Source organism: Pezoporus wallicus, unplaced genomic scaffold (genome assembly GCF_028554395.1).
Source record: "Pezoporus wallicus isolate ANWC-B61680 ecotype Strahan unplaced genomic scaffold, APGP_CSIRO_Pwel_v1 contig_593, whole genome shotgun sequence".
NCBI classification, from domain to species: Eukaryota; Metazoa; Chordata; class Aves; order Psittaciformes; family Psittacidae; genus Pezoporus; species Pezoporus wallicus.
The window spans coordinates 4,096,743-4,122,484 of NW_026642342.1; the positions used below are offsets into that span (position 1 = coordinate 4,096,743).

Here is a 25,742-nt window from a genome sequence, read left to right on the forward strand (position 1 = left end):
AGAAAAGGAATCAGAAAAGGAAATCAGGAAACTGATTTCCTCAGCCTCTCCTCATGGAGCAAGTGCTCCAGCCCCAGACATATTGTTGGCTCATTCTCCTGTTTACCCATGTCTTTCAGATTTTGGGTAGCCCAGAACTGGACTAGAGTTTTTAAATACAGTCTAGCTTGTGCACAGAAGGAGATAATAACTTCTCTCCATCTGCTGGCCATGCTTATGTTAATACAGCCCAGGATGGTGCTGGCCTCGTTTGGTACCAGGAGATAGTGTTGGCCCATGCTTAGCTTGCTCTCTACCAAGACCCCCACATCCTTCTCAGCAGGCCCTCCCTGGCCTGGACTGTTGCAAGGGGCTATTCCTTCCTACAAGCAGTACTTCACATTTGTCCTTGTTGAATTTCATTCAACATGTGACTCCATTCCTCCAGCCTTTCTGAATGGCAGCCCTGCACTCAAGCACACCAGCTGGTTCCCAACAGTTTGAGGTTATCTGGAAATTTGACAAGAGTGTACTCTGCTGCCTCCACCTAACTGATAAATACATTAAACAAGAACTGTCCAAATAGAAGCATGTTACTTTGTTAGTACAGCTAAGGTTGTGTATTGGAATAGGCAGAGTCTGAATATACTTTACCCCTCTCTGGAATAAAGAAAGGGAATGTTGCAGAGGTCGCTGCATTGCAGCGATATAATACTGCTAAGCAGTATTTGATTCTGGTTTTCTACTCATACAATCATCCTTATGTCTTTATCTAACAAAGTAACAGTGACAGCAACATTCCATCTCTAATAACATTCAAGTAATAACTATCTGTACTAGTTATTGAATACAATACACAGAAATATGATACAAGTGGGAATAAAACAGTGCTACCTTAAGCTCCTGTTGCTTATCACTATCTTTCTAATATCTGGAATTGTCATTGTCTGAGGACTTGAGGAAGTACAGTTATTTTCTTGTATGATGATACTAAATACTGTACTAACACCATGTAGGAACTAGAACCAAAAATTAACACTGAATACCTGAAGCATACACTTAAACTGATCTCAGGCAGTTCTACCTTGTGTTGTGTGCTAATATCATTTAGATGTTCAACATCAGCTAATCATTTCCACATGATCAATAAAGCACTATGCAAGCACTTACAGGAACCTGCAAGCATTGAGTGTTAATACTTTTCTGACCAGCATGACAGGCACCACATTTGGTAACTGGTAACCACTTCAGAGTGAATATGTATGTAATATATATACACATGCTTAAAAAATATTTTTATCAACTAACTACAACTATTAATTTAGTGGCAATATATACAGGGGTTTTTTTGATGATTGAGTATCTGCTGTAAAATACTTGCAGTATGGGTTGAAGATAGTTTCTGCTGGGGGATTGACTAAAGTAAGAAGTAGCATAAATAAAAGATCAAGACAAAAAGAGAACCTTAATGGAACACTCATATTTTTCTCTAAAAGCTCAGTTGCTGTTATTAAAATGTGTGAAGCACATCAATAGGCCAAAATTCAAGATAAATGAGGAAGAGATGCACTTGTTCTTTATGAAGCAAGAAGGAATAAAAGCTAGTTTTGGCAGCTTTAGCTTTCATAAGCACATCCTGCATACTTATGATTTATATGGTGTGTGTCATACCATTAGGAGTTGTGCAGGAAAAGTAGGCCACAGAAAACAGGCAGGTAATAGAGCTTGAAGGTTAGACAATTCATATTTGCAAATAGATTCTGCTTTGACTTGTGTGTGTGGCAGAAAGTTGGAAGTACAGGTTGTATTTTATTCATCCAACTGTTTATCCACAATGTGACACAACAGGGAAATCACTTATTTTTCATTGAGTGATTCCCGATTTGCACTGGTCTCCCTGACAACGGAGTATCAGAGCTGTGCAGAAGGTTTAAATGCTTTGACTTTAGTATGACTGGCTGAGACAAATAAGAAAAGCAGGTAGTAACTAAGAGTCTCAGGTATTTTGCATATGTTTCTAGATAAACTATTAAACACACATCTGAGGAAGCTATTGCCCTTGTTGAAAGATACAGGCACTAGTTCAGCCTAATTAATCAACTGCAGTGACATCTGAGACAGTGACCACAAATGCAATGCAATGCCTCATTTATATCTCTAATAAAACAATTAATCTTTCCTCTTATTTGAAGCTAGCACTACCAAAACTATCATTTCTTCTAAAAATGGTCTTGGATGCCTGAGAGGGACTCCTCATCAGGAGCTGTAGCAATAGGACAAGGAGCTCAAACTTAAACAGGGGAAGTTTAGATTGGATATAAGGAGGAAGTTCTTTAGTGTGGGGGTGGTGAGATGCTGGAACAGGCTGCGCAAAGGAGCTATAAATGCTCCATCCCTGGTGGTGTTCAAGGCCAGGCTGGACAGAGCCTGGAGCAATACGGTCTGGTGTGAGGCGTCCCTGCCCATGGCAGGGGGGGTTAGAACTCCATGATCTTAATGTCCTTTCCAACCCTAACCATTCTGTAATTCTACGATTTATATGATGGTTTTGGGGCTGTATTGTTCACAGAGTCCTTCTTAGTTAAAAAGGAGTTTTGAATAGTCCATCATCTCACATTCTAGTTTTTACCTTGCTTGAAAGAACTGCATATCCACAAAGGACATCTGAGTCAAGAAATGTCTTTGCCCAAGAGGTGCATCTAAAATAAGATTTTTTAAAATCCAGTAATATTTATATGATTTATATTCTTATAAGGCTTTCTGAGATTATTGATTAGTATCAGAACATCAAAAATTCATCACAAAATATATGCATTTAACTTAATAAAACAGAGCTTTTAATTAGTATATATATCAATTCATGTACAATAAATGTTTAAATTACATCAATACTATCCACTTAGAGGAAATGCTATAAATATCACAAAACCTCAGAGGCTAGAGGAAGATGATGTATTTTATTAATAGACTAAAAGATAACTCAGCTGAATTGCACAATTCAGTGCCTGCCCTAGATACTGTAGCTCTTTATCTGTGATCAAGGAAACACTTCATAATAATCTTCAAATTGTAAAAACAGCCTACTTTGTGGGCCAAGAGTCATTTCTGGCTTAAGCCCAGGGACTACAGTCAAGTTGAGTAATTTTTAAATTAAGAGATCAAGCCCAGTCCTGCTACACAGCTAAAAAATTGTCTGCTAAGTACATCCAAAATTTTGTGTCAGCTGAAGAAGCAATCTCCAGGACACACACAGGAGGGCATAGTTAAACAACACAAAGGCAACTAATAATAGACAAAGTGCAGTGTTTTTTCTTGTTTCAGGGCAAAATGAATACTTCATCCATTACACAGATGTAATCAGCTTGGTTTTAAACTATCATTATAAAATAATTCTTCAAAATAAACACATTTTGGAATCCTACTATCATAGAACAAGAAGCTGTGATAAATTCAGATTCTTTTGTTAATTGTTCACATTCTTCTTTACTGGTACTTGTCCTTTCTAGCACACAGCATTGGACCGGTTTAGCATGAAAAAGAGGATTTCTGCCTTCATTCAGAAAGACTGGTGCCATAGTACAGGTAAACACAGTTTACAAATGAAGAAATCATGATTTAATGCCAGTAGAGGTCAAGCTGAGTATACTGTATTCTGACTTTCCCTGCAACACATCACCATTTTGGAGGGCACAGAACACCTCACGGAACTGGGACTGTTACCTGAGATTTATTTACAGCACAGCTTTAAATAGCCACACCACATAAAGGCAGTGATCATTCAGAAGGTGATCAGAGAGTTTGTTGTGTGGGTTTGTACTAAACGCATGCAAACCTGTTTGGAAGACTGAGGCTTCACCATATATTTCTTAAAGCAGCATGAGAAGTGCCATGATTACAGAGTTTACTTACCTACACTGTATTTAGCTCCCACTGAGATCGCTTTTCAGTTTAATTTAGTTTCAGACACCCAAATTAATCTCTTTCATGACCAAGACAGAGTGCTTACAATTGACAGCTGCTGGAATCACTGATATGGATACAAGTGGTAGCCCAGCTCTTAGGTCACAACAAGAGCAGATGTCCAGCTAAAGCCAAACCTAGGAAAGGTTTCAGTATTTTTCTGATGCCACTAGTCTCAGGAAAAAAGAGCTAGAGGTCAGAAGTACAAGTGCCAGTGGGGAAATGGTGCTGTAGATAACAAATAGGCCAAGAGGATGAACACAGAGTAGTACCACCTCCAACAATATTTACACTGGTGCTCTGGAGGATTTTAAAATCTCAGAGACCTGGCCTTCACCTGTCCATGGAATTACCTGTCCCTGAAGGAAGTTCCCTATTAGCTCCTGCAATTTGGTGACTGTAATCTTGTATTCTCTGGGAGAGCAAGCAGCTTTTAATAATTTGTTTTCTCCTGGTGTAACTCTGCTATTTTGAGAAACACTGATTTTTCTTGAATCTTTGAGGTTTTGCACCTGCTTGAGTAACATTCAACTTCTTTAAAGATTTATGAATTTCTCCTAAAATAAAACTCCAGTGCTTTAAACTTGCAGCAGCTTTACATCAGTGACAACATAGGATTGTTACATTAACCACAGTATTTATCCTTTTTTGCAAAATTCCTCTGCTATTTAGAGAATCATTTAAATAAAGATTCTAAATATACTTAAAAATCTATACTTGTGACACTTTTGACTTTGACTCTCTCTCATCAAGAAGGTTATTCTCAATATAGAAGACATTTTCAAGCCACCAGCTTCTGAATGCAGATTTAGCTCCTGAGTAGAGTTGTATTTTTTTTTAGAAAAGGATAGCATTTGAAGCAAACCTCCTGAAGTCATTGGGCAGCCAGCATTTTCTTTGTTTTAGCAGCTAGCACTTCGGGATGGCATGGCACAGCAAGGGCCATCTCCCCCGCCCCAACAGCAGGGAGTGCAAGAACAGAAGTAGTACCTGGCCAGGAGAGGAGGCATGAGGCAGGGCTGAGGTCTCACTGGGAACACATCTCGGAGTCCAGTCCCACAACAGCAACCACAGTCAGGCACACCTACAATGAAAAGACAGGTCTGAGATCAACCTAGAAATCAGCCTGCACATCAGGGTCCACACCAAGGTGCAGGCAGTTCTGCAACACAACCCCCAACAGACGTAGCTGCAACAGGGCTCAAACCAGGGCTGAGGGCTTAGAGCTGGGCTTCAATGGGTCCCCTGGGCAGGGCGGGGTAAGGGCTCAGGTGGGGCTGGACAGGGCTGCTACAGCTTGTCTGCATATACAGTGTGTCAACTCTTACAGCTTCCTGGTAAATTCAGTTGTACAGAGGACCTACTCACAGAGCCTGTAATAACCTATAGGCTTTAATCATTTATTAATGTTGCCCCTTCTACCTCTTCTCTGACAAGGTGTAAATCAGTTCTGGTTTTCTTTAAGGTGCTATATAATAGCTAGACCACCTGTATTTGTCAGACTGCTGACATATAATTCATGTGGTATGCAACCCTATTTTTTATTCTGGTTCTTCAGCTCTGCTTTTCTTCCTAGATCTTAATACACAGGACCTTCCAGCTACATGTGGTAATCTCTTCCATCAAACATAAACATCTGTTTTTAACGGAACTCAGGAACTGGTTCTTTAGCTTTGAGAGAAAGGAGCCTCTTGGTATAACTTGATACCATGTAACTACTGATTCACTCCTTTTAGGTGCTGAAAAACTTTCACCTTCCTTTCCTTGAGAGCTGATGGATACAGTACCTAGAGCATTGCCTTGTGCAATCCACTGTAGGCTGTTGAAGTCTATTGAAGAGAGGAGACTTTCCAAATTATTTTAGAGCAGACTGGAGAGATATTCTCAAGGGGGAAATTCTTAGGTCAAGGAGGCCAAATGCCTGAACCTCCTCTCAAAGGTATCTTAAGTCTGTTCCAGTTACACAGCTTCCTTCCAAGCCAGTGATTACCTGACACGTGGAAGTTTCAGAGGAAAGTTTTTGTTAGGAACATGAAAATCACGGAGTCAGAACTACCCTTGTAATTCTTTTTACAGAAAAATTCTGTGTAGAAATACTTGTTATGTCCTGGATGTTGTCAGGCAGAAAAGGCAAGAGCATTTCTTCTCCAGGTACTCCATTTTTATGTTTTTGTTTTGGTTTGGGTTGGGTTTTTTTACTGTTTACTTCTTCTTTACCACTATTCTTCAGCACAGTTGCTGATGGTTTGGTATACTTTGCCACACACACCATAGCTGATGTCTGTATTCACCAGGTATGTGTTCCATACAAAAATTATTTTTCCATGTTTCTACTGAAGGAGGGGCTGCAGTATTTTTGCAACAAGATTCCAGGGGCTCAGCATCATGCTACATGCCTGATCTTACAAATTCTTCTTCCGATCGTGTCAGTAAATGCTCCGTTGCGGGAAGACATGCTGTGTTATGGTTTTCTTACGCAACACTCTGAGAAGAGGAACCTGCTCTGCTGACGGAGGGTGCCAGGAGCCTGCTTTGTGGTTAAGTCTTCTGGAATGAGTTTCTGAGTCAAAGCTGTTCCCTGGAGAGCACACGCTGGTGTTGAACTACACGTTATGCAGATGAACGTTGCGTGTGTGCTGCTGTGATCGTGGGTGCCACAGGGCTGTTCTTAAATGTAAAAACGGACGTGTACCTCCCTCCTTCTCTGCAGGACTGTGAGCGTTTGTTGCTCTTATCAAAAATGGAGCCTGTACTATACACTGAACTGTTGGGAAGGACCCCGATAAGGTTTGAATTACATCAGAAAGAATCTAGTGTCAGAGTTGAAATGTCGAAGTCTGAACGACGTTTAGTTTTGTTAGTGTCCTTTAAAACCACCCATCAGACAGACGTAACTTTAGCCAGACGGTGGGTTTCGGCTGGCGGGGCGGCCCTAACAGGATCCCCAGGCGGCTGGGTTGCTGCTGGACCGGGTTGCACAAGCTCGGCGGCCACGTTCCTCCCGCGGCAGCGCTGCGCTCCGCGGGACAGCGGCACGCCAGGCTCCTGTTAGTGAAGAGCGCGGCAGCGGCCCTCTCCGCCCCTCAGCCAAGTGAAGCGCCGCCGTTTAACGCCTTCCGCAGCAGCGGCTCGGCAATGCCCGCGGGTGGCTCCTGCCGGCCGCGCCCCGGCGGCAGCCTTCGCCGGCCGCTGGCGGGCGGGCGGAGCGGGGGCGGGCGGGTTTGAAAGGGAGACGCCCGCTGCCATGTAAGCGCCTGCCGGGAGCGCCGTGGCGGCGGGGGCTGAGCTGAGGCGGCTGCCGCTCGGACCCGACCGGCCCCGCCGTGCCGCCGCGCTCGCTCCGAGCATGGGAGCGGAGCGGGGAGGAGGGGAGCTGCCGCGCGGCGCCGAGCGGGCCTGGGGGCGGCCCCCGGGCAGTCCCCGGCCCATGGCCTTCATCATGATGAAGAAGAAGAAGTTCAAGTTCCGCGTGGAGCTGGAGCTGGACGAGCTCTCCTCCGTGCCCTTCGTCAACGGCATCCTCTTCTGCAAGGTGCGGCTGCTGGACGGCGGCAGCTTCAGCGGGGAGTCCTCCCGGTAGGTGCCTCCGGGGATCGCGAGTCCTGAGACTGCCGTGGCGCCCGCTCCCCTCGGCCGCGTCCCACCCGGCTCCCGCGGTGCAGCGGGCGGAGCTCCGGGGCCGGGACGGAGCGCCCGCGTCGGTGGCTGCCCCGGGGCTTCGGGCGGCCCCGGTCCCCAGCCGGGGCCAGCGCCGGCATTAGCGGGCGTGCTTCTCGCCGTTCCTCTTGGGAAGAGAAGCAAGCGCGGACGCTCAAAGCTCCTGTGCCTTTGCACAGGGCGGGCGGATTGCCTGCCTCCTCGTCCCGTCCGCGTTCCCGGCAACAGAGTAGCTGTGGGAGCACTTGTAGGCTCCCTGTTTGCGAGGCTGCTCGCTGCCTGGAATCGTAACAGGGGAGATGAATCCTTGAGTGCGTGAGGGCTATCCTGGGGAAACACGCTTCTTGTGCCCGGAGCTATAAGGACTGCGATTGCATGGGCGACGGGAGGGTGCGGACACATTTCTTGCCACCAAGCCTGAAGTCAGAGCTGCCGCCTTTGAATGCGAATTGTGCCACCTGAATGCTTTATTCTGTTGGGCACTGGCTCACTGTGATTTATTCTGTGGATGTTTACATGTGTAGTTAACAGTTCCCTGGAAGAGTCCTCTCTTATTTCCCATATGTATTTAGGTCATATGCATCACTGACTTTGTTCATGCTTAATTCTGCAGTGGAAATACAGCAGTAGACAGTGGTCTTTTATTCTTTTTCTTTCTTTCTCATCCTTTGTACCTCGGCAATAGAGTTGTCACCTTCTGTGACAGTGGCTTCTCCACCCGATGGGTAAACAGACTGCAAGTGGGCTGTTTCCAGATACCAGGCAGAGGCAGAACCTTGTCAATAGGAAGGGTGTGCTGTGGCCTCAGGTCTGGGGAGGATGAGACTGCCTTCCCATTACACTTGTTCATATTGTGTGGGTTATTGTATTACTTTAATGTTATTACGAAAAAGATTTACTGAAAAGTGTCTCCTGGAATTCTGGGAGCAGACAGAAATCAGTAATAAATCTATGAATATTCAGTTATTTTCTTGTTAAAGTACTGCTGTTACAGAGCTTGCAAGATTATCTGCTTTTGATTCTATAAATAGAATTAATGAAGGAGAATAAATAGCATAAAAATGTAACCTTGGCCTTAAACCTCCTTATTTAACCATTCTGTTATACTGGCATCTATAATTGAAGATTAATTTTTCATCTGTACAGTTGGAGGGTCTTCAACGCATCAGTGTTCTGTTCTCATTTCATGTCTCTTCAACATTTTTCTTGTGAGCAACTTCTTCATGAGTAATAGATGATGATGATAATCATGATTTCAGGCACTAATGTGCCATTACTGTCCTAATGCAGCCCTTCCTGCCTTGAAGTAATTTTCACAGCCTGACATACATCTTCTGGACGGTATCTCTATTTTAAAGGAGCTGATTTCAGAAGAGCAAATGTTTTTGATACATTATTGTGATATTAAACTGTTTTGCCATGCCTACTTCTGATGGTAAAATTAAAAGCTTGAAAGTATACATGCAGATCTTTATGAATGTGAACAAGATATTAGATTAAATATGCATGATGGGAGGTAGTATGTGTATGTAGGAAGTGTCAGTGGAAGTGTGAGGATGTAACAAATGGTATTGAAGTATTGTGTTGGAATCAAGCTTTGAAATTCTTTCATTTTCTTTTTCTGGGGGTAGGGCTTAAAAATAAGAATGGCAGCGAAATATAAGCTGGTAAATCATATATGAGTGTACCCTGCTGGCTTGAAAAGTGTTGAGGTATGCTTGTAGGAAGGTAAAGAATTCTTCTGCAGTGACCCTTCAGTGCCAATTTAGGGAGTGTCTTTGCTCTTGGCCTAAGGATTAACAGATGGATTTTCATGATGGTGATTCAGCAAAGGTCTGAATAAATAAGGAAGAAATTAAGTTAACATCAGAGTGGCAGCATTTCAGAACTTGTCAGTTGCAAACTTTTTTAAATGGGCATCATCTTCTAGTTGCATGCATATTATTAATTCCACTGTGAGCTGGCAGTCATATCCTTAAAGCAGCGATCTTTATAGTGTTATAGAAGAAGTTTGAAGAACTCCATTGTTTTCCAGAAGGTAATATACAAACACTTTTCAAATGTTGCATAATACAGGAGAAAACTGACTTGGTTTTCTTAACAGCTTTTAGTTTTGTTACTAAATTATTTGAGTGTAACAAATCTACAGTTCTTTAGGAAGAAAATATTGAGAATTAAGCTCTCAAGTTGGTACTGCTACAGACCAATACCCTGCTGCCTCTTGCCTTATAAAAATAAGGGTGTCATAGAAGAGTCTATAAACCAGCCTGACATTATTTAGCATTTTCTTGCTGAAGCTTACTCATTGAGAAAGAAACGTCATAAAAACACAGGCTGCCAGCACTGAAACAAAGGCCTACATAAAGCGAGTTGTGACGAAAACAGATTCAAGCTGTTGCCTTTTGAGCCCTGCATGGATCATGCTGTATGAATGATTAAAGCCCTGATCCTGCGAGCAATGTGATACCTACATCATCCCTCTGAACACTGAAGTGGGATGAAGACAGATAAAAATTTGAGCATGAAAAATACTGAAAAGCCTTTTTTTTTTTTTTTTTTTCACTTCCCAGATCTTTACTAAGAAAGAGATATGTAAGAAATATGAAGACATGGTCCATATCAGTGGAGACTTGTTGCCACAGTCCAACTTGGCTGACACAGAGGTGTGCCTCAAGTGCACAGAAATTCTGTGGCCAGATAAAAGCAACTTGCATACTGCAGTATGTAGTGAGCTGGTTTGTGTATAAACAGTAACCATGTTAATTGTTTACACTTCACTCTGTGGATTTTTGTGTTTGTATGCAGGCATTTAGAACTCCAATTTGAAAACTTCTATTCCAAACATCCCTGTGTATATTTGTGAATGTTTACTGTCAGAAAACGGTATTCTGTAATATAACGCTAAATGCTTAATTACCTGAGAAAATAGTCAACCTTTTAAAGTTATCTGGTACTGTCAAATAATATTTTGATTAAAGGACATTGAACAGCCAAGCAGTACCGATGTTTATACTGGGGGCAGTAGGGGGGTGTGTGTACTTGCCTGCATGTGCAAGAACAGGACTCTGGAGTTCTAGGGAGAATAAATGGGTTATACACTTTGACTCTGCAACATGGGGAACCTTGAAGGGAGTTGTGGGAGGAGGTAGATTTTTTTCAGTAGTTTTAGTAAACTGACAGCCATAAAGTACCATTCCTGCCCTCTCCTTTTCTCCTTTTTGAATTTGCTTTCTAATAGAACTTCAGAATCTTTTCAATAATATTGTCAGATTTTATAACAAAGGGTGTACTGTCAGCAGACTGTGGAGGTATGCAAAGCCATGCTAACAAACCTCATTTTCATTTACAAAACTTTTAGCTTAAGCCTGGCTTCCTATGTGGAAAGGCTTCTTTCTACATTTTATCCTTCCCTCGGCCAATGGTAATAGATATTTCTCTCTGAAACAGGATACATTAATACAGGATGCTTCTGCAGATTTCAGGATGCTGTGTATCTATACACTGCCTGGTCAAAAAATATTGTGCACATAATGTCTATTGCACCATGAAAGGACAGAAGATTATTCCAGGGCAGAAATTTCAACTATGAATATCTTGAAAAGTATTATTTTAAAATATAGACTTGACTAAATACTAAGCATTTATTCAAGGCCAGTGTAAGGCAGATATAAATATATCGGAAGTGTCTGTTCTTTGCAACTGCCCTCATTTTAATAGGCTGAAGAAATAATTGATGGGCCCCTGGGGTAGATAACTACCCATAGACTGAGCTGTTGCTCAACCAGAAGCAAAAGAACAGATGGGATATGAGGAAATCAAAGAAGTTTTGGCAAGTAAAGGATCTTATTTCTTGAGGGTGAACTTTCAACACTGTGCTGTGTAGATATAGACTACAGGAGCTGTAAGCCTGGTAGTCACATTTTTAGCTGTTTCCACCTGCATCCTATTCAAGGAAAGGTCTCCTTGGTTGGTGTGTTCTTAGGACTGCACTCATCAGTTTGATCATATTCCCCTGTCTTTCAGACGCAATTTCTGACACTTCAGACAGCTGATGTCTCTCTCTTCATTCTTTTATCAAACAACATTCAAAACTAAGAAGCTGATTATGATTGATATCTGCATGACAGATAGAGAGATTAGGGGTGGCTGAGATCTATAACTTTGTCATCAAAACATGTTATTGGAAGGACGGTACAGCCCGGCACAAGCAATCCAGGAGGTTCCTCGATTGTGTAGAAGACAACTTCCTTCTGCAAGTAATAGAGGAGCCGACAAGGAGAGGTGCCATGCTTGACCTCGTGCTCACCAACGGGGAAGGGCTCGTTGGAAATGTGACCTTCCAGGGCAGCCTTGGATGCAGTGATCACGAGATGCTCGAATTTGAGATCCTCGGGACAGTGAGAAGAGCATGCAGCAAGCTCACTGCCATGGACTTCAAAAGAGCAGACTTTGGCTTCTTCAGGAACCTGCTTCGAAAAGTTCCATGGGATACAGCCCTAGAGGGCAGAGGGGCCCAAGACTGTTGGTTGATATTCAAGGATCACCTGCTGCAAGCTCAGGAGTGTTGCATCCCAACCAGAAGGAAGTGCAGGAGGGCCAGGAGACCTCCTTGGATGGATGAGGAGCTCCTGAGGAAAATTCAAATGAAAAAAGAGGCTTATAATAAGTGGAAGCAACGACAGGTGGCATGGGAAGAGTACAGGGATGTTGTCCGGGAAGCTAGGGACCAAGTTAGGAAAGCTAAGGCTCAGTTAGAATTAAACTTAGCTAGAGGTATTAAAGATAACAGGAAGGGATTCTACAGGTACATAGCAAATAAAAAACAGACTAGGGACAATGTAGGCTCCCTCAGGAAGCTCTCAGGAGAAGTGGCTACACGGGATTTGGAGAAGGCTGAGGTTCTGAATGACTTCTTTGCCTCAGTCTTCACTGGCAAAGGCTCTGACCAAACCACCCAAGTCTTGGAAGGCAGATGCAGGGACTGTGAGAATGAAGACCTTGCGCCCACTGTAGGAGAGGAACTGGTTCGAGACCATCTTAAAAATCTGAATGTGCACAAGTCCATGGGTCCTGATGAGATCCATCCGCGGGTCCTGAAGGAGCTGGCAAATGAAGTTGCGAAGCCGCTGGCCATCATATTTGAGAAATCATGGCAGTCAGGTGAAGTTCCCGATGACTGGAAAAAGGGAAATATAAGCCCCATTTTCAAGAAAGGGAAAATGGATGACCCGGGGAATTACAGACCAGTCAGTCTCACCTCTGTGCCTGACAAAATCTTGGAGCAGATTCTCCTGGATGGCATGCTAAGGCACATGAAAATCAACAAGGTGCTTGGTGACAGCCAGCATGGCTTCACTAAGAGGAAATCCTGCCTGACCAATTTGGTGGCCTTCTATGATGGGGCTACAGAACTGATGGACAGGGGTAGAGCAGTTGATGTCATCTACCTGGACTTGTGCAAAGCATTCGGCACTGTCCCACACGGCATCCTTGTCTCTAAATTGGAGAGACATCAATTTGATGGATGAACCACTCGGTGGATGAAGAACTGGCTGGATGGCCTCACGCAAAGAGTTGTGGTCAATGGCTCAATGTCCGGCTGGAGACCGGTAACGAGTGGCGTCCCTCAGGGATCGGTGTTGGGACCGGTCTTGTTCAACATCTTCGTCGCTGACATGGACAGCGGGATTGAGTGCACCCTCAGCAAGTTTGCTGATGACACCAAGCTGTGCGGTTCGGTTGATACTCTGGAGGGAAGGAATGCCATCCAGAGGGACCTTGACATGCTTGTGAGGTGGGCTGATGCCAACCTCATGAGGTTTAATCATGCCAACTGCAAGGTCCTACACCTGGGTCGGAGCAATCCCAGGCACAGCTACAGGTTGGGCAGAGAAGAGATTCAGAGCAGCCCTGCAGAGAAGGACTTGGGGGTGTTGGTTGATGAGAAAATGAACATGAGCCGGCAGTGTGCGCTCGCAGCCCAGAAAGCCAAGCGTATTCTGGGCTGCATCAAAAGGAGCGTGACCAGCAGGTCAAAGGAAGTGATCCTGCCCCTCTACTCTGCTCTTGTGAGACCTCACCTGAAGTACTGTGTGCAGTTCTGGTGTCCTCAACATAAAAAGGACATGGAACTGTTGGAACAAGTCCAGAGAAGGGCCACGAGGATGATCAGGGGACTGGAGTGCCTCCCGTATGAAGACAGGCTGAGGAAGTTGGGGCTGTTCAGCCTGGAGAAGAGAAGGCTGCGTGGAGACCTCATAGCAACCTTCCAGTATCTGAAGGGGGCCTATAGGGATGCTGGAGAGGGACTCTTCATTAGAGACTGTAGTAACAGGACAAGAGGTAACGGGTTAAAACTTAAACAGAGGAAGTTTAGGTTGGATATAAGAAGGAAATTCTTTCCTGTTAGGGTGGTGAGGGACTGGAATAGGTTGCCCAGGGAGGTTGTGAATGCTCCATCCCTGGCAGTGTTGGACGAGGCCTTGGGTGATATGGTTTAGCGTAGGGTGTCCCTGCCCATGGCAAGGGGGTTGGAACTAGATGACCTTAAGGTCCTTTCCAACCCTAACAATTCTATGATTCTCCAACAGACTCTAGACTCTTGAGAGACAGTCTTAGAGACTTGCATTACTTGCATGAATATATTCTTGTTTCTAACAGATATGGGCTAGAGTATGTAATTGTATTCTGTAGAAACTGATTTCTTATCTTCCAGATAAGAGCTTCTTCCAGATAAGTACTTCTTACTTCTAATGATCTTTAGCTACATCCTTCTCAACTGCCTAAAAATACATCTGTTTTTTGTGACTCCAGCAAGTACATTTTCTGTCTCAGTGGATTCTTCAAACTGCTTTTAAATCACTGTTTTCTTCCCTGTTGTATTTGAAAGGGAATCTTTCTCCTCATAATAATACAGCTTAAACAGCTTTCTGTTTTTAAACAAAAGTACTCATTAGAAAAACCTACCTGTCGCATGCAATTACTGTCCCTATCACTCTCATCTTCCTGCATGGTGTATGAATCCTGCTGATAGTCTTCAGAGCTGGTAATGGATAATGTTACTTCTAATGGCCTTTTTCAGCTGTAACCAGATTTGCAGTTGGTTAAACCGAAACAAAGTAAGTTTTCAAGGCAAACCAGCAGCAGGATAATAATCCTGGCTTGCAATTTTGTACCTGCTCTTTTCCTAAATGTCCATTTAGTGTTTTCTCAGCTGTGAAGACTGATGGTTGAGCAGCTTCCAGGCCCAGTCCTTCTCTGTAGAAAAGAAGAGGTAAAAAGGGGAAGTTCTCTACACAAATGATGACTTTTTTTTAAATGTAGTTTCTTTGTACCTCTTCAACATTTCATTAATAATTACAATCAAATGCATTTAGTCAACGGATTTAGAGAATGTGCTTGAGAAAGGTAACATGATATACAAGAATTGGTGTGGATGTTCTGGACAGGGCTGAAGGGGAAGAAGCTAAGGCTGAAATGTTAATGGGAGAGTTCATGTATAAAAATGTAAGAGTAACAGTGTGGAAATAAAACAGATGAAGGAATTAGGTCAGAGGAAAAAAATCAAAGAATTAATCAAATGAGTAAAGAAAATAAAATTAGATCTGAAGAGGGTCATCTTTGACCTACAGTAGGAGATGAGAAAATGTTTGCATAGACTGCATTTTGCATGAGATGCAACTGGTTATTGCAGATATTTTCAGGGCTCATTCTTGTGAGGCTTTTGCTGCTGTAAGTACTGGTAAGGGATACAGCATCAGCAAGCTTTTCAGGAAAAAGTTCCTGATAAGAGGTGCATGACCAGCATCTGTTAAAAGAGGAAGAGGTAGGTGGAGAAAGCTTTAATGCTTCATATATCTGGCTTATGCAGGAGAATAGGCACAGCTTCGGCTTACAAGAGCTGGTAGTGGTGCTGTTGCCCTCGCCCCCAGCACGGTACATGGAGCACAGTACTTTGCTCTCATAAGTTTGCTATGTGCAAGCTCCAGAGCACCTGATTGCCTTCATATTTTAAAGACTATTTCTGTTCATGGAACAATTTAGCGTGGAGGAAACTGCTTGAGACCATGTAGTCCAACTTGGTGCTCAAAGCAAGACTAACTTCAGTTAGATCAGGAAGTTCAGACCTCTGTACTATCAACTTTAGAAAATCTGTAAGAATGGGGATTCCAGTCTTGGTAGACAACCTGCTGTTCTGTTCCACAATTTTTATTGTGAACATTTTTTCCCCCTTATTTTATTGGAATTTCTCTTGTTATTGCCTCTTTTCCTTTCTCTGTTCCCCACTAAGAAATGTCTGGCTCCATCTTCTCTCTAGCTCAACAGAGGTGGCTGAAGATAGCAATTGGATTTCCCTTCGCCTCTTCTGCAAATTGTAAAAATCCCATGTTCCCTACTTCTGCATCAGGTACTTCACCCCTCTCATTGCTGACTCCAGGCCCTCATCACACCCCTTAGGACTTGCTTTAGTTTATCAGTGTCTTTCTTCTACAGAGAGTGCCCCAAAAATGGATGCAGTGTTGCAGATACAGACTCACAAATGTCCTACAGAAGAGAACAATCACTTCCTTTCAACTGCTGGCTACAGTCTTACTAATGCTGTTTGCCCTTCATAGTGTTAATTCCCTTTCAGGTCTCCGCATTTGCTGGAACCAGCAGTTTTTCATAAGCAAAAGTATTCCAAAGCAGCCCTATTTCTATGTGATGATCAGTTTATACATGTAAGAAATAGCTGACATGAAATGTTGTTAAGGATTTACCCTGATTATTATGAGTAAAAACATGTAGAATAGAAAATGATTGCTCTGTTAAAGTTTTGTATGTACTAGCAGCAAATTCACTGGGGAGTTGTGCACTGTAAACAAGTGGAGCTCCTCCTGCAGAGCCAGCTGTTTGCTGGCTTGCTTAGTGCCGAAATTTGTGAAACACTGAAGCTCTGTTTGTAAATGACTGGTTTTGTTATATGTTTTTTGTTGTTTTTTTTTTTTTTGTAATGCTTAGGAAAAAATGTTTTTGTTGGAATGTATCTTCTTATATGCCTCAGACATAAAGGAAACACAATATTAAAGTAAACTGTATTTCTTCCTGAATATAAGAAATAAATTGAAGCTTTGCATGTTTATTACTACAGTGTATACTGTGGAGATCATGCTCTGAGGTTTAACTTCAAGAGTTCCATCTTTCTGTACAAAGACTAAATTTAGCATTCTGGTTATCACATAACTTATATGGGAAGTTATACTGAATATTTTTTTGCTCCTTTGTAGCTTCATGCTCATATGATGAAGTTGGAATTGGTACATGCAGGGGCAGCATGTGCAGGGGCAGCATGTTACATATATTAAGCTCTGTGTATTAGATGCACAGAATACATTTGAATAAAATTGGTACTTCTGTTGGTGTTATATCTTTTTATTTGCTTTAAAATACCTGTGTTAATTTCATATTTGTCTGTTTGTATTTGTTTTTACTTCAAATAAAACTAAAATTCTTACTGCTAACTGATAATTGGAAGTGACAGACTCTATTGGGTGATCTTGTTTATAGTTTTGCTTGCAAATACAGTACAGATATTAAAAGACATGAGTATGGATCTAAACCAAACAAGAAGACTACATTTCTGAGGTTCTTAATGATTTACAAGTACCGAGCTACTTGGCAGACCCTGGGAGACTGAATAGTGCAGTGTTTTGCTTGGAAGTGGACTGATAAGACAGCCACTCAGTTGGGAGCTCCTTGCATGAACCCCTGCATCTTTCCCTCAACTGCAAGACTATAGAGATTTTAAATGGAAGTAGATTTTGGGGTGCAAGAGGGTATTCTTCTCTTGCATGCCAAACCATTATGTGTTCCCAAGTATAAACGAGAACTCTATACCTTCCTAATGTTAAAGACAGATAGCCTAGAAGAGGTCAAATCTTACCATAAAGTACCTGAATCACTGAGGGCACTGAAAGTGTGATTGCTAAACTGTGAGGTTATAGGCTAATGCCTTAACTCATGTCTCTGCAGGGTAGGATAATGACATTGGCATTCTTTGTTAGGTGCTCTGGTATTCTGCAGGAGAAAGATGTTTGTGAGTGTGTATATAAAATATATATATTAATGGGATATTGTTCCCATTTTAAAAGACTATTTCCTACATGAAAAATAACTGTTACTCCAATCCACAAAACACTGTATTTGTATCAGGACAGAGCTCACTTTATTAAGTTGATGAAGGGAAGCTGTTAGGTTAGGTGATAAAAATTCTTACTTACACCCACAAACGAGCGCAGGAAACAAAAGCAGGGGAGGGTGGAGCAGCTAAAATAATACCCTGCCCCAGCTATTCCCAGGCCTGTCACAGAGCCATCAGCCCAAACCAGGCCCATCTACACAAGCCCAGGGACACAGAGGCAGGTGGGTAACTGAAATTGCCTGGACGTGACAAGGGGACACCCTGTCCAGGCCCTTCCCAGGGATGTCCTAGGAGAGCCTCAGACCCATTGTCCAGGCAGGAAACCCATCACATTGTGCTAACTCTAAAGCACCTTTTAGGCTGAGGGGAGTTGCTGCATAGCACTATTAGATGTATTAGAGGATGAAGGGGAAGAGGCTTATTATGGGATATTTGAAGGAGGAACTAAAGGTGGAGAAAAGGATGAATTTAGGTGTTCTGAGGAAGAGGTGTGGGGAAGATAACAAAAAAAGAGGATAAAAGGGCCAGCTAGATATAAAGTTTGCTGATTGGTGTATCGGTCTGGTCATGCACTGTTTCTGATCAGTGCAGTATATTATATCTTCATATTGAACTACATTCTAACTCTTTCCTGGGTAAAGGACACTCTTTTGAGTGTATGGGGGTCTGACTGTCAGCAACTGAAGACTGCATCAAAGGGCGCAGGTGCCTGTGGTGCCAGCACCAGGAATGACCTGAGTAAAGAGGACTTATGTGCCAGCCATAAGAGTGGGACTGTGATTCTCAGTTGCTGTTGTGTTAGCAAGTGGCCTGGGATCATGGGCCAGCAACTGGAGAGACCACATGAGTGAAGCCACATGCCAGCCCCTGGGGTGGGACAAAGAGTCAGAGATTTGTGTGCCTGTAGTGCCAGCACCTGAACCAAGTGCAGGTGTGCAAGTGTGTAAATGTTATCAGGGATCTAGCCGGGCTAGCTCTTGAGCCTATATATATATACATATACAGGTCTTGCTAGCAGACCTATGTCATGTTCAGCCAGAGGGGAGTGGGATGAGGCTGTTGGTCCTGGCTGTTTCTGTGAGTGCTCTGCATGCCTGTGATCTGTGTGGCCAGCTCTGTACATGTGATGTGCGTAGGGGCTTACTTACATCTTCAGCCTTGCTACTGGTTGAATCCGGGGAGTGGAGCTGCAGCAGCCTCACTTCTCTCAGGCTGTCTCATCAACATGACATATTTTCCCCTAAAAGAAGCAAGCAGAACTTAGGCAATATTGTAAAAGTTGTACTTGCTCAGAGATAACTCCTGTAAAGGTGTTTTATTCACTGTACTTTGGACTCTAAGAAACTGGCCTCAACAATTCTTAGAAGGCCGAAGCAACCTTCCTATCAAATTACCAGCTTTAAAAAAATAATAATAATATTCCCATTTACCTCACGGAGCTATTTTTTCAAGGTATTTATAGTGAGTAGGTAACTCATGTTCTGTCCAAAAGCTGCAAGAAGTCTAAGCAAATACGCCTTTCCATAACATAAGGAAACATACCAACCACTCTGATTCCAAAAGTAGTTCCAGTAGTTTCATGTGACAGTGGTCTGATATAAAGGCTGAATGGCATCTTAAAACAGAAAAAAAATGCTCCCAATACTATGTTTCTTCAGCGAACAATGGCTCTAAAATAATTGCACCAGAAAAATAAACCATTTAACATAATCATCTTAATATGGCAAAATGTAGTAATTGGCTATCTAGAATAATTCAGATAAAAACTTGATTACATGATTTTGTAATTAATGAAAAACAGTATTTTGGAAAATGCCAACAGTAGCTTCTTAATTTCTAAGGCTCTGCTACCAAAGCTTTTCCATTTGGCAAAAAAAGATTTTTCCCATGACACTTAAAGTCCTTAAAATGATTTATTTTTGCATTGGTAACTATTTGCTGAAACAAGCCATTATTCATATCCTTTATCCATGTGGAAATGAACAAATGATCTGCTCTTCATAAACACCTTCCAAAAAAAAAGAGCCAGGTGATAACCTGTTGGCAAATTAGGATGAGGAGTTGACTGGATTAGGATTTGTTGTTTCTTTTGCGTTGGTTTTCTTGCTGATTTTTCTCTTTGGTGGATCAGAAGAAACAAAAATTCATCATTCTAAATGGCAATTGCATACAGTACCTAAAACATACAGAAAAAGACTTGGCCATAGCTGAAATCTTGCATTTGAAATTTAGTCGATGTGAAATCCTCCCTCTAAAGGAAAAACAATGTGTTAAACTGATGTTAACTTCTACTATACTTCGGAATCATTTTATCTTGAAATATTTGTCTGCGCAATTTATTTTCAGTTAGATATTACTGACAGCACTGTTTGAATTACACCAAAGCACTACAACCTAGAGTGTATTTGAATGCATCTTGGTTACTAAGTATTTTTTGATTCATAAACCAACTGTTTTTGCTTTGCATGTGGTAAAGTGACTGTGAGGTTCATAGGAAACTGACTCATAACGGAAAGCTTTCTCCAGCATGCCCTGTAGCAAAAGCACAGTTGCCAAGAAGTTATCTGGGTTCATTTCCATAGCAACCAATCAATATAACTGTTTATTTTCAAAAGGCCTTTCACTGAACTAAGAATCTTATAAACTTCAATATTACTGTTGAAAGTTTAATGTCCTGATTATTTGACCTTTTTTTCAGTACAAGGGGAATAACTTGCTGGTGCTTTTCTTTACACAAAGATTACATTCATTAAAATACATCTTTTTTTCTTTATATAATGGAATTAGAACTGTTTGGTGGAGTGGGGGCAGATGCTTGAGGTTTTTTTGCAGATCATGTACAAATATTTCAAATATCTTGTTTTTTTGAAACAGTGTGCCAGTGTTACACTTTTTTGACATTCTTACAGGGAGGAAGGGGTATTTGTGGTTTTATGTGAATTTATTTTTACAAGAATTAAAGCATCAATTTCTATAACTGAGGCCTTTTTCTTGTAACTTTTACTTTCTTGTTTGTAAAACTTAAAATCCTGATCATCCTATTTAATATTTATTAAATTATTTGCCTGAATAAGGCCTAACCTGTGACATGAGTAGACTGAATCTTCCAAAAAAGTAGTGGTTTTGTGCTATTCGCCTTACTTGAACAATGTTATACATACAGTAGTATTGGTATGTTGAAATCAAAATCTTTAAAAGTTTTAAGGACACATTTCTCAAGCAGATGTTACTTATATTTATCTTGTATTTACAAGCCAAAATACATTTAATGTTCACTAAAACATGTTTTACTATAATGTTAGTGATGTCTGGAATACTATGTAACTCTACAATGTAAAGCTGTTTTTACAGCAAAACTGTAGTTTGCTATGGAGGTGGAAAGCTGTTCTGAGAAACAGAAACTGTAATACTGAGAGTTACACAAAGATTTTGGCACATTATTTTGACCTTATGAGTTTACAGAAACTTTTTTTTTTTGTACGAAAAAATATTATTACTTAGTTACTGGAAATGCTACAGATGTAAAAACACTAAAAGAACTTAGCACAATGATGAACAGGAGAAAATGTGATTCTGTTACTGGTAGTCCCAATGGTATCTTGGGTGATAAGGGAAGGGTGGTAAGGGCAATGACAACTGTCCTACTTGTATGATGAATAGATGATATGAGAAGGGATTTTCTGACCTTTATGGAAGATAAGTGAACACTTTCGGTCTTGTAGCATTGTTTTACAGCATTTTAATGAATAGCAGAAAATCTACACTGCTTTTCGTTTCCAAAAGGACAGTCAAGGCAAATTGTTTTGCAGATACTATTGAATGCACAGTGATGTGCAAATGCAGGCTCCCTGTGGATTCATGGCCATAGCTGGAATGCCTGAGAGTGGAGACAGAATGCAGGAAAAGGTTGTCAAAGGATTAAGAATTGTTGCTTTTTGAAACTTAAAAAAGGTTTGTATACTTGCATGTATTTCAGTATTTTCTGGTAAGGTTTAATTTCAGCAATTCTTTACATTCCAGCAGGACAGCCACTACAACAATCACTTTGCTTAGGCAACAGCATTTTTAATTATTCTCTAAATGTAGAGGTTTTTTAAGTATGTGTTAAAACTGAGATTCTTACTCTGTGCTGAAACTAGATATAAAACCTGATTCTGGGATTTTTTTCTGTCTATATGTTTGGGGGTTTTGGGGAAGAATATTACCAGTGTGCCAAAATCTGATGGGTTCAGTGATAGAAAACTTTGACCAACCATATCATTTAGTTAATCTGCATGCAAGTTCACCTTCTTGCTCAGTCTTTTTAATTCTACAGGCTCCTGAAAGTTAGGGTGACTAGCAGCAGGGTTGAGGCGATGAGCAAGTGTATTGTCTTTCAGTATCAATGCAGTCTGCTGCATCTGGTGCTCACGAGAGGACATTTGGTATTGTTTCATGAGGTTCTAGCATTCTCAGTCTATCCTGATAGAACTGCTGACAGAAAAGTCAGAGTACTTCTTGATGACTTAAGATAGTGACATAAATATCCCCTCTCTATCTGAAGAAAAAACCTGGCTAGTCAGGTCATGTAAAAGGTTTTGCTCCTTTTTTTCCTGCTTGTGGTAAAACTGCTTTTGATGTCCTATGACAGAAGAGGGCATTCTATTTTGTTGGTGGTGGTTTTTTTGGTTTGGTTTGGTTTTAGGTTAAATTATTACTTAGGGGAAAAAAGAACTTAAACTCAATTCTGAAGATTTCATTTTTAAGTTACTTTGAGTAAGGCTGGACCATTGTCATCTGCAGAAAAAAACAAAGTAGAGTGTTCTCAGGAGTTGCGTTATCTTTAATTACAGCATATGACACCTGCAAATATGCAGACCCTGGATACCCCTGTACTTGGATAGCTGTGTTCTGCTTCACAGTGGGTATCTACCTGACTATTTTCTTCACCTGAGAGTTGAGCAACTATCACATAAGAGCTACAACAGTTATTCTTAGGCCTTTTAAGCATAACAAATGTTAGCAGTTATGAAATATCCCTTTAATCTCCTTAAGGTTGTATTTTACGTGATGACTTCTTGCCTGAGCCTATTTCCAGTACAGGAACTATGTAACTATTTGTAATTTGCTTTTTTTGAATTCCAGTTCTACTTTGGATTTAAGAAACTCATACACTGGCAGTTTGGGGTTTGAATTTTTTTTTTTCCAAGGCACAGGAAAGTTTACAACGTAAAACACAACGGATAAAAGGTAGCTCATGGTGTACGGAGCCTGTTCCTTTCAGTCACATGCTGGAATATGACTCAGTGTTGTGTCATCAGAATCCGTTACTCTGTTGTGGTCATTAAACTGACTCATTGCAAACAGGCTAGTTTACTCCTACCTTAGGAAGTTACAGTGCCTGTGAGAAGTGTAGCTGGCAGTCTCACCAGCACAACAATTCAGAGCTTCTGTGTGAGCCTTGCAATTCATCATTTCTCCATACATGTGGTAAACTCTGACTCCTGCTCATGTGGAGAATCCTGCCTCTGTTAAAGATGTCAAACTGGCTCTTCAATAATAAGATGCTCTAAGAAGTTAATACAAAACACAGTAATGTATCTACTAGAAAAAATGGCAGAAAAAGGACAAATATTGCCCTAATATGTGAAGACTGTACTCAAATGACTACAGTGGTAGAAGAAATTATGACAATTTCTCCACAGTTCCGAGTTTAGGAACATGGGACTAGACAAGAGCTTCTGATCACTGAGGGAGGTCCCTCAGAATCACAGTCCTTGTCTCCTGTTATTGACAAACTGACAAACCTTGTCTTTAAACACCATAAAATTTTTTTGCTCCTACTTCACTTATTGAAAGACTGTTCTAGAAACTTGCTCTGTGGTGTAAGACCTTGTAATTTTCAGTTTTAAATGGGTGTTTGTTTATGCCTTATTTTGGTCCTAACCACTTTGTATGTGACTAATGTTACTTGGTCTCTAAAGTGTTGGAATCACTAGTGTATTTTTATTATACATAATTTATTCTCATAAGGTACAGGAGTTTTCTAGTTGTCTTCCCTGTACCCATTCATTTTTGAGTCTGTTCTTGCTCAACCAGATTTACTCAAGCAGAATAATGTGTTCCATTTGCACCTTATAAAATAATATCAATGTGGCTGAAAGCATCTTCCATTTTGCCTTTTCTCAGCTACATGATACTATCATGTTGTAATCCTCCTGTGATAACCAAATACATTCAGATATTAGTTGTCTTATTTTGCTCTCAAACAGCAAGGTCCTAGTATGTACCTGAAATTCCTGTTTGTCCCAAGTGCATGAATTTCTATCTGGTTACAGTACATCATCTCCTTTGTACTTTTCCAGGCCTCAAATTTACCTGGTTCTGCTTATATCTCTTTCTCTGTATTGAGCAAACACTTGTCAAATACAGTATCTTGAGCACTTTCCAAAGCTCAGCAGCTTGGAAGACAGTGCTTGGGAGCTAATGTTCAAGAAAACTTCACTCACCTGAAGCAAACTGGAGAAATCATGATCCCATTCATTTGCAGAAGCACTGGCTATTGAATTTTTCTGTAGGTCTTCTACTGTGGTCAAGGTTTGAAACAATTATTAGTCTTGCTACACAAAGAGAAGAATGCAGAATGATGATTCAGACCATGAACTGATTTTGCATGACATGACTACTCTACAACCAGTGTTTGTTCTTGAGCTGTCCTATTTTATTTTATGGTCCTGAATGTATGTGCAAGTAATATGAAACATGTTCTCTTTTTGCAGGGAAGTAGTACAGGCAAACTGTGTCCGCTGGAAGAAAAAGTTCTTATTTATGTGTAAAATCAGTGCCAGTGCCACAACAGGGATTTTGGATACTTGCATTTGCAGGGTGTCTGTAAGGAAGGTAAGTAGCCTTTCTTTTCCCTTCTCTCCTTTTTTCCTGTTCTTTCTTTACTTGTTTTGGTTTAATTTTTAAATGTCTGATAAATTTCATAAAGTAAATTTTAGCTGCAACCATGTCAGGTATTCTTCTAGTAGAAATTTCATAGTAATCTTATTAATTACCATAGTTTGACTAATTAATTGCATTTCTTTTTCTTATGGAAAGAAACACTTATTCCAGCAGGATAGCGAAGTCATCACTCATCAGTCTTTATAAAGTTAGCCCTTGATAGATACTTCTAAGAAGGGTGAGAAGTATCTATCCTAAATTTACTTACGATATCCTGAAGATACTTCAGCAGTAAACTTAGAAGTCTTGAACTATGCTAAGAATTTTTAATGCAGCACGCCCTACTTTTGGGGCTAGACTTTGCAAGAGCCAAATACTGGCTGGCATCAGGCACGCATCCTTCTGCCTCTCCGCAAGATGACAGTCTCCTGCTGGCCTGCACAGAGAACATTATTAACACTAAGTTCTAAATGACAGCAGCACAGCCTAGCAAATGTGTGTTGAGCTATTTTAAAATTAAGATTAGTTTTTGCTTTTCTTAAAAAAAAATAAGAAAACCCAAAACAAACAAAAAACCCAGTCAGTATGTTTAATAGCTTAACGGCATTTCTCTTTTTTCCTAGGAGTTAAAAGGAGGAAAGGCATATGCAAAGGTAAATTGAGATGTATCTAATTTTACCCATTAATTACCTTTTCTTTCTTGTAATTTTATGTCCTTCTAAAGTAATTCCAGAATACTACTCCTATAACCCATGATTTCATTATGTGCATTATAGTGACACAGTGGTGTTGAAACTCTTGATCAGTGTGTTTAATAAATAAATATTATACCACCAGAATGCTTTTTTCTTTCAATTTAGTATGTTAAAAGAGTTGATAAAAGTAAACCCTTCTGCATCTGTTTACTTTTACAAATACAGAAAACTCTCGTTCTTTTTCTTTCTTGAGACTGAAAACAGAATTATGCAGAATTTCACACTCTCAAAGAGCCAAGGCTTTTTGCCTTGGGCCACTCCCATTAAAGGGTATCCTCTTTTTC

The 25,742-nt window shown here is 41.1% G+C and overlaps 1 protein-coding gene across 3 annotated transcripts in view; it reads left to right on the top strand.

Moving 5' to 3' along the window:
- Nucleotides 1-7,212: 7,212 nt before the first annotated feature.
- Nucleotides 7,213-25,742, top strand: part of EEIG2 (EEIG family member 2) — a 35,692-nt gene continuing 17,162 nt past the window's right edge. Inside the window, exons 1-3 of one of the 3 annotated variants that reach the window (XM_057429071.1) lie at nucleotides 7,213-7,515; nucleotides 24,535-24,655; nucleotides 25,327-25,356. In XM_057429071.1, coding sequence (XP_057285054.1) covers nucleotides 7,286-7,515; nucleotides 24,535-24,655; nucleotides 25,327-25,356 — 381 coding nt within the window. In that variant the 5' untranslated portion in view covers nucleotides 7,213-7,285. The remainder of the gene's footprint in view (nucleotides 7,516-24,534; nucleotides 24,656-25,326; nucleotides 25,357-25,742) is intronic. The other 2 variants (XM_057429073.1, XM_057429072.1) reach the window with 2 other exon arrangements.